Here is a 9,136-nt window from a genome sequence, read left to right on the forward strand (position 1 = left end):
CTTAGGAATTCTACATGCTTGATGCAGATGGAAAAAGATGAAAAACAAACTGGATTCATGGCGAAGGGTGAAGAAGGCAAATACTTAATGGAACTTTATGACCTTAGAAGCGTGTTCTAAATACTCTTCCTAGACATCTTTCATAAATATTCTATGTATCAACACAGTGACGTGATTGGAAATCTGGCTCATCAAACAGCATACACAGGAAGAAGCCTGCTTGGAATGTGACTATTGTTTCTAAGAGTTTGTGAGAAAATGCTATAGACATCTACCTATTATTTATTAACTCTACATCTCAGTTCAGCTGCAGCAAACTAGTCTTTGAAGTGAATAGAAACAGAGCCCTTTTGGATACTTTTGTTGAACATGACTCATGGAGAAGAGCTTGGCTCTGAGATGCACCAGGATTCTGTTGTTCTAACTTACCTAGAGGGATTACTAATGCATCAAGCAGCAGGAGGCTCAGCTACTGCAGTTGACAAAAAGTCTACTGGGCATAGTGGAGAGGATCAAAACTTTAAGATTTCTGGAAATATATTTCCCAACTGTCAAAGTAATGGTCCAGTTCTTAAGACAAATACATATCAGGGATCTGGCATGCTGCACCTCAAAAAAGCAAGACTGTTGCAGTCTTCTGAAGACTGGAATACAGCAAAGAGAAGGCGGTTGTCTGATTCCATTGTGGATTTAAATGGAAAAAAGGAAGCTTTGTTAGCTGGCATGGTTGAAAATGTGCCTAAAGGCAAACAGGATAGCACATTACTAGCCTCTTTGCTTCAGTCATTCAGCTCTAGGCTGCAGAGTGTTGCTCTGTCACAGCAGATTAGGCAGAGCCTTAAGGAGCAAGGATATTCCCTTAGCCATGATTCTTTACAGGTGGAGAAGGATTTAAGGTGCTATGGTGTTGCATCCAGTCACCTGAAGACTCTTCTGAAGAAGAGCAAAGCAAAGGATCAGAAGTTGGACAACAGCCTGCCAGATATAACAAAGAACCTGCCCAATGAGAGGTTTATAGAATCTCCTCATGCAGTGCAGAGTGGACCTAAAGTGATAAATGAGCCACTGTCATGTGCTGCAAGATTACAAGCTGTTGCAAGCATGGTAGAGAAACGATCCAGTCCTGCTGCTTCACCAAAGCCCAGTGTAGCATGCAGCCAGCTGGCTTTACTCCTTTCAAGTGAAGCTCACTTGCAGCAGTACTCCAGGGAACATGCTTTAAAAGCACAAAATGCAAATCAAATAGCAAGTGAGAGACTTGCAGCTATGGCCAGATTACAAGAAAGTGCTCAGAAAGATATTGGCCAATTCAGTTTAGCAAAAGGAGTGACAAGCCATCTCAATGGTCAAACAGGATCATCAACCAAAATGGTATCAAGCAAAAGCAATATGGCACCATTTCAAAGTTCAGTGGGAATCACGCATTCGCCTCCCAAAAATGTGGGATTCAAAAGTACTTTGGAAAGGAGTAATGTGAAAACCTCTCCCAGCAACAGTTTGCTCTTACATCTCCTGAAAAGCCAGAATACCACCAAACAATTAAAAGGACATGAAGAGAGCAGCACACCGACAACTATTGATGAGTATTCAGACAACAACCCTAGCTTTACAGATGATAGCAGTGATGATGAAAGCTCCCATTCTAACTGTCTTCCCATAGACTTATCCTTTAAACAGAGAACAGATAAACCAGATGCAGGTCCACCTGCATCACTGGATAACCTGACTCAGTCTTTGCTTCATAGCTGGGATCCAAAAGTTTCCTGTCCAGAGAACAAGGAAGACAAAGACACTCCAAAGGCGTCTAAGCTGAATCCCCATCAAAAAGTAACACTACTTCAGTTGTTACTTGGGCATAAGAGTGAAGAAAAGGTTGACAAAAGTAATGAGCCTCAGGGACCACACAGTGCAGCTGATGTGGCAAAATTCACTGTACAGACTGGTAAAAGGACTCCTGTTACTGACAGTCCCAGTGCAAATCGAATGACTCCACTAAGCACTCCACCTTTGCTTGCTTCTACAAAAGCAGACTCTCCTATAAATCTCTCTCACCAGTCGTTAGCCATCAAGCGTAACTCTCCGCCGTATGCCTGCAGCATCCAGCCAGATAGGCTGGTGAATCCTGCATCTAAACATTTGATAGACCTTTCTAAAAGCAAAGAAATTCAAGGAGCCAAGCTGAGCAGAAATGATAGTCCACAAAACTCTTCGGCTTTCAGTGCCAGCAAGCTGTTGCAGAATCTTGCTCAGTGCGGTATGCAGACTTCCATGTCAAGTGAAGAACAAAGACCTAGCAAACATCTGCTAGCAGGGAACACAGATAAACCTGTAGGCTTGATTGATAGATTGAACAGCCCTCTGCTTACAAATAAATTGAGTACACATGAAGAAAATAACAAAATATTCAGTTGTCAGTCTGTACCCACTGAACAAGGACTTCCAGGTTCGGAAATAGAAAATCTCCTTGAAAGGCGCACTGTCCTTCAGCTGCTTCTGGGAACTCCCAATAAAGGTAAAAGTGAAAAGAAAGAGAGGGTGCTTTTAAGAGATGAAGGTTCTCAGGAACAGACAGATAAGGCTTTGAATGAGCAAATATTGACAGTGAAAATAAAAACTGAACCATCTGAAGAATCGAATGTTCCTTATAATTCAAATGCACAACAAATAAGAGAGTGCAAGGGTAACAAATTTCAAGGATTTATTCATTCACTGCAGAGAAACACAGCTGCTTCTCCAGCATCTGAGGAGATGAAATCTGAGCCTCTTTCACCTCAAGATTTTTCTTTTTCCAAAAATGGTCTGCTAAGTAGATTGCTGAGACAAAATCAAGACAGTTACCCTGCAGATGAGGTGGACAGAAGTCACCGAAACAATGAGCTAACGCACCTGGAATCAAAGAGTCTTTGCACAGTACCGAAGAAGAGGAAGCTTCATGCTGAGCCTTTGGAAAGTCCATTAAAAAAGATGAAAACTAATGTGTCTGATGCTGCAAACAATCATGTTTCTCCTACAGAGGCACTGTATGGACCTTTGCTAAACCAGCAAGAACTGAAATTCAGCAGAAGTGATTCTGAATTTAAATATGCTGTAAGTCATGGTTCAAATAATGAAAGTGAAAATAGGAGTTGGTCTAGAGATAGTAAAGGCTTTAATGTGTTGAAACAGCTGCTTCTCTCAGAAAACTGTGAGAGAGATCTGTCACAACATAGGAATAACTTACTAATGGAGGGCAAGAAAAGAGGAAACAAAAGCAATGCAACAATTAATAAACCTGAATTCAGCATTTCTTCAGTAAACACATTAATGGGAAGTCCTGTGCAACAGAGCAGTTGTGTAGATCACAGAACATTTCACTATCCAGTAGTGGTAAAAAGTCCTGCCAGTTCCCCCTTCCCTGAACATTTGGGGAGTACAGTGTCTAGGCTCGAATCTGACCAGTTTAGTGTGTGTCCTGTGCCCGGTGAGAAAGGTCCCATCAGATGGGTTATCACAGGTATGGACAAGAATGATTATGAAAAAGACTCTCCAAGACTGACCAAAACCAATCCGATATTGTACTACATGTTGCAGAAAGGCGGTAACTCTGTTAGCAGCCAAGGAGCACACGACAAAGAAATTTGGAATGAATCTTCATTTACTGATAGTTCAACTCATGTTACAATCAAAGAGGAGTTACCATCTGATGCAGAGCTTGAAACTCCTTTTAATAACTTAAGAAGCCCTTACAACAGCCATATGGGGAATAAGACCTCTCATCAACATGGTGTGAATGGTGAAGTTCATGGACTTCTGGAAAAAGTGCTAACGATCAAAAAAGAGCCAGAATAAACTACAGTCTCATCAATGAGTTTACAATCAGTGGTTTTGAATCTTTGTTAAAAAAAAAAAAAAAAGGAAAAAACAAAAAAAAAATAAAAATGAATACGAACTTGACTACTGTACAAATTGAGCATGATTTTAGAAAAGCATGGTCTAATTGAAACATGTTTTCATTTGAAAAACTTTTTATTTTTCTGGTGATGTTATTTAAAATACATGTAGATAAAATTTGCTTTACAATAGATCGTCACAAGGAAGTTAGGTTGTAATTTGTACAAGACATTTCTGTATGCATCAAATTAAGTTATGAGTACTCTTTGATCAGTCTTATTTGGATCTGCAAGTCTTTGGTATAACATAAAGTGTAACCGTACAGCCTAGGTGGTGGTAATGCTGCGTTTCCTCCCTTTCCTGGAAAATAATCCTTATTTTTGGAAGCCTGAGCATAGAGACAGTGTACCTTTTTTTTGAATGTTTAGTAAGTTTTGTGAAATTTTAAGAATAACTTTAAAGAAATGGAGCAGTCTGTCCAAGGTATTAGCTTGTCACACGGGGAAAACCTGTGCCAGTGTTAATAACTGAACTGCACTGAAATGTAATTTTTAGTGCTTCCAAATTTTTTATTTTTTTTAAAAACCTTGTTTGTGGTCCTGCCAGAATAGCGCTGTAAAATCTATTTTTCTTCTCTGCCCTGCTTTTGACAAAAGGCTTCCTCAAAATCCTTAGCTATAGCTAAGAGTTCCTAGTTACGATTAAGGTTTTTTTTCTAGGTTTTTATATAAAAGGCAGATTTTCATATATTGTGGAAATACTACATGAGTCTTTTGTTGGTGCATTCCTGTCATTTCCCTCCTTAAAAGGGGAAAGTCAAATGCCTCTTGGAGTACTGCAGTTCAGAAAGCTTAGCACACAGATTTTGTGAGGAAAGTGGTGGAAAGTTTGTGAAGTAGCTAATCGGAATTGTTTGTTTAGCACCATCTTGCTTCTTTTAATGAAGAATACCAACTGCACTAAAGCAGCATATCAGGCTTCCACTCAAATATAGAATAGGATTTTAATGAAAAAATGTGTTGGCCTCTGGAAAGAATCCATATTCTGCCAATATTTATTACTCTTTGAACAGCTGATGCACAGTATAATGCACTGCCTTTTCTCTGCAGAAAACTTGGTTTCAGAATAATTTTTGAGGTTGCACTGAGGATAAAATTGTAGTTTTGTCATGTTTTGTAATGGGTAGTGGGACATGTCTCAGAAATTCTCCTCTGCCCTTTTCATCAGTCCCCACCTGTGCTGTGATTTGTAACATCTGGCAATATCAGCCTGAGATGGGAATAACTGAAAATTGCAGTCAAAGCTGAGACACCTTAAAAGAATTGCTGACTGGGGAAGAGCCAAGCAGCACTGTTAACATTGTCAGTGTTAACTCCATTTGGAGCCCTTACTTCTCCCGGGGGAAGAGGAGGACAAAATCTGGTTCCTCTAAATTATATGCATTAAAAGTTTTACTGAACTTTTCACTCCTCTGAAAAAAATGTTCTCTGTAGCTTTTAATTTCATTGATAATTCCCTATGTTATCAGAAAACAGCTAAGTAGCTGGCTTGCACAGATAATGAAAGCTGCACTCTTTTTAATGTTGACCATTTTCACCATTGAGAGCTGATGACATGACAAAACTCTGCTGTTTCTTGTTTAACTCAAGTTTGCAGAGATGAGTGGTGGGGCATTTTGCTCTCTTCCTTCCTGGTTTTGTTTCAGAGACCCTTTTCCCAGCCTTCTGGCTCACCTAGACAGAGTGAGCTGTTGTCCCTTTCTCATCCTCTGCCCACTGCCTGGGATTAGTTTCCCTTCTTTCCAGTGCAGTCCCTACTGAAAAGGACTTCTGTCTGCCAGCTGGAAAATGCACGATTCTGTTTAACCCTCCTGGGGATACCTTCTTTTAGGGAACACAAATGTTTGGCAGTATCCAATATAAAACATTCCCCTGGTTTATATGAGAAATAACAGAGCAACTTAAAGATATATTTTTATGTTATTTGGGTGAAGCGTAATATATTAATGGGCTCTACAAAGATTTATATTTTAAAGCCTTCACACAAATCTAATGTCACTTTAAATGTCATTGTCTGCCGTGTATTATAGAAATAAATTTTGTCTTTAATATTTGAATTTATAAGTGGCCCAATGACAATTCAGATGTCTCATAGAATAGTCATTAATGATATAAAGTATATTTTGCATTGACAGTGGAACTGAATTCTTTTTATATGAGTCAACCCAACAGAAATATTTAAAAAAAAAAAAAAAAAGGCATTTGTTCCATCCATTAAACATCTCTTAAAGTCTTAATTGATTATTTTTCTTGAAACAACATGTATATAGCTAGGAAATATGTACAATATAGAATAATAGATGCTCCCCGGAGTAAATACAGGGCTATAATTTGTTTGAAGGGCTCCGCAGAAAGATGCAACTTGAATGGAGGTGAAAAAATCTGTTTGTGAAAATTTCATCAAAGCAAGGTTCAGATGAAAAGTAGGGAAGAAAGTCTAACCCTAACAAAAAGTAATATTGGAGTTTGGGAGTGTGCTTTACCTATGTATTTATTCTATGGTAGTCTATTGTTATAGTATATACTTTTGAACATCTAATTTTTAAAGTTTTATAAAACATTTAAGTAAAATGTTAAGTTTGACCAGTTAATGATTTAGCTTTCTTTTAAGTGGTGTTAATGAAAGGGTATTACAATTCTCACACATCTTTAGACTATAATACACAAGAATTTAATTGTAGGTCATGCTGTTCATAGAAGAATCTTGCCTGTTGTGGTCACTGCAATCTCAAAGCAGTGTGTAGCATAACGATGAGGCCCTTGAGAGGGAAGGGCATGCTAACTTAATGCTCTTCAGTCAGCTGCTAAAAGGGCAACAGTCTTCTGTGTGAAATTCACCAGCATCACTAGTGTTACTGCTCCCTAGGGAAGAGAGTTCTTTTTCATAATCTGCCCCATCCACATTTACAGCCTTCAAACCTGAGGACCAAAGGCTTTTTCTTTATTTTTTTCTTGTAGCTTGGGTGAGTGAAAAGGAATCACTGTTGTCATCCTTGGGACATTTTTCCTCAGTTCTTCTATCAGAAAAGGGAGGTGCAGGAGCTGGGTTTGCTGCCCCAGCAGAAGGGCTGGTAGGGCTGGCCACGTTTTCCCAAGCAACCCAAAAGATCCTTGATTTCCCCTGGTCCCTGCGACAAACCAAGGTCATTTGTTGTGTAATACTCTGTGTTCTCATCAACTCTGGTCTCCTTGGTTCAGTAGACATTTACTGCTAGGATATGTATTTCAGCTGTCCCCAGTATGCTTCCTCAGCCTGTGGGAGTGGAGGCTTCAAAGATAAGTCAGCTCAGGAGGTTGAGGTTGCAGCTAGGCCTTTAGACTGTAGACTTGGAGAGGAGCAGGACCATGTCAGATAAGGGAAGCAGTAGCTCTGTAGGCAGGTGGTGCGGGACTGTTAGGTGCTGTTGCATGACTTCCCCATCCGAGGAGCAGGGAGGGAGGAGAGGAGGTTGCACTGCAGTTGTAAACGGGGGAGACTTCTGGAGGAAAGCTGCCTCCACCTCATGGAGCAGTGAAGAAGTGAGATAGGAATGTGTGTATGCCACACCTAAAGTTGTAGCTGCAGCCCCTTGAGACTTGTACTGGAATTAGCTTGAACCTTCCTTAACAGAGTAGTTGCAGCAGCAGCAGCAGCTGTGATGCTAAGTGCCCAATGCCTTGATCGAGGTTGGATCTCCAGGCTCGTGCTGCTTCATCTGCTGTGTCGCTGCAGTGCTCAAACCAGATAGGTCTGCGGTTTGACTTGTAATTCCCACACAGATATGCCTTTTGCTTCCAGAGGAAAGTGTAAGGGACTGAGGTAACCAGATTTTTAGCATCTCCTCTGCCACAGTGTGAAGCAATGATAGGGGGGTGACACAACCACAGAATAAAAGCTGTGTTGCTAGAGGGCTTCTCTGCTGATACCACTTAACCTGTCAGCACAGTTTGAGAAGTTTATAAACACTGTTAGATCAAAAGGGAATTCAGCCATAACTTTCACTTTTCTTAGTCATTTTCTCTTAGTAATATTTTTAAATTTTTGATTTACAAATCTTTTTAAAAGAAAGAGATGAATGGTTTAAATTTTCCCTGTTAAATGTTGGTGAAAGTATTACAGCTCTCATTGACGTCAGTGACATGATATTACCAGTTTGTTCTCTGCCACATCTTACAGAGGAGTAAACTGGTAAGTATATATTATATATATTTATATATAATGTAAATATATTGACTTGTTACACCTATAATATGTTGAAATTGGTTTTTAAAAGGTGATGTAAATAGTGGTTTCCTTAATGAAAAATACATATTTTGTATTGTTCTAATGCAAAGGAAAAGAAAAACCTTTTAATCTTCTTTTTTTTTTTGTTATGTATATTCTATGTATAACTGTAAATATGATCAGATAGGTTTAAAAACTTTTGCATGTATGTATACAGTTGCAAGTCTGGAAGAATGTATAGAAAAATACTTTTATTTAAAGTTGTGATAACCTGCTGCATGAAAAGTGCATGGGGGACCCTGTGCATCTGTGCGTTGGCAAAAATGTCTTAACAAGTCAGGTCAGTTCAAAACACAACAGTATTCCACTTCTGGACGTGACTTCTGCTGTGGTATTTTAGCTTTGTGAAAGAATGTGCTTCAAATCAAAAGGGTCTGGGAAAAAAATGCAAAACTACTTTTAAAACATGAAGTACTCATACAACTATAATCAGTCACGTAAGTTCAGAATTCCATTTTACGTAATTGAAATATTGTACCAGGACTATTCTATTGCTGTAAAACAAAGGAATATTGATTTTTCATTGCCGTACATAAGAATTTGGGATTTTACCACAACCAATTTTATTGTGATGTGTTTTCAATAATTTATCTAACTGGTCTCATTTTTTATTAGAAATTAATTTCCTCATGTGATGTCACAAAACTGTATATACTGCAGTGTGAAGTTTTTTTAAATCTTTCAGTGTTTACTTCCTGCAGAAGATTTGAATAAATGAGAAAAATGCATTGTCTTGATGGTTTTTAAATCTGCTTTATTTCATGGGTACGTTTTGTTATTGGAGTGCTAGTGGGCTTTCTGCATCAGTGCTATTAATATAAATTTCTGACAACAAAAATATCTCAAGGAACTTAGGGGGATGTATTCTTCAGCAAGGCTACTGACTCGAAACAATCAAGGAGCTGGAATTGAAACAATCTAAATCAGATTAGCAGCTTTACTT

General features: G+C 38.8%; 1 protein-coding gene across 25 annotated transcripts in view; it reads left to right on the forward strand.

Moving 5' to 3' along the window:
* The window catches only part of NRIP1 (nuclear receptor interacting protein 1), a 109,695-nt gene extending 100,765 nt beyond the window's left edge, over nt 1–8,930 (forward strand). For all 25 annotated transcript variants that reach the window (XM_083836322.1, XM_083836318.1, XM_083836321.1 and 22 more), the window contains one exon: nt 6–8,930. In XM_083836322.1, coding sequence (XP_083692448.1) covers nt 370–3,828 — 3,459 coding nt within the window. In that variant the 5' untranslated portion in view covers nt 6–369 and the 3' untranslated portion in view covers nt 3,829–8,930. The remainder of the gene's footprint in view (nt 1–5) is intronic.
* The last annotated feature ends 206 nt before the right edge of the window (nt 8,931–9,136 follow it).

The sequence above is a fragment of the Anser anser genome, assembly GCF_964211835.1.
Source record: "Anser anser genome assembly, chromosome: 1".
NCBI classification, from domain to species: Eukaryota; Metazoa; Chordata; class Aves; order Anseriformes; family Anatidae; genus Anser; species Anser anser.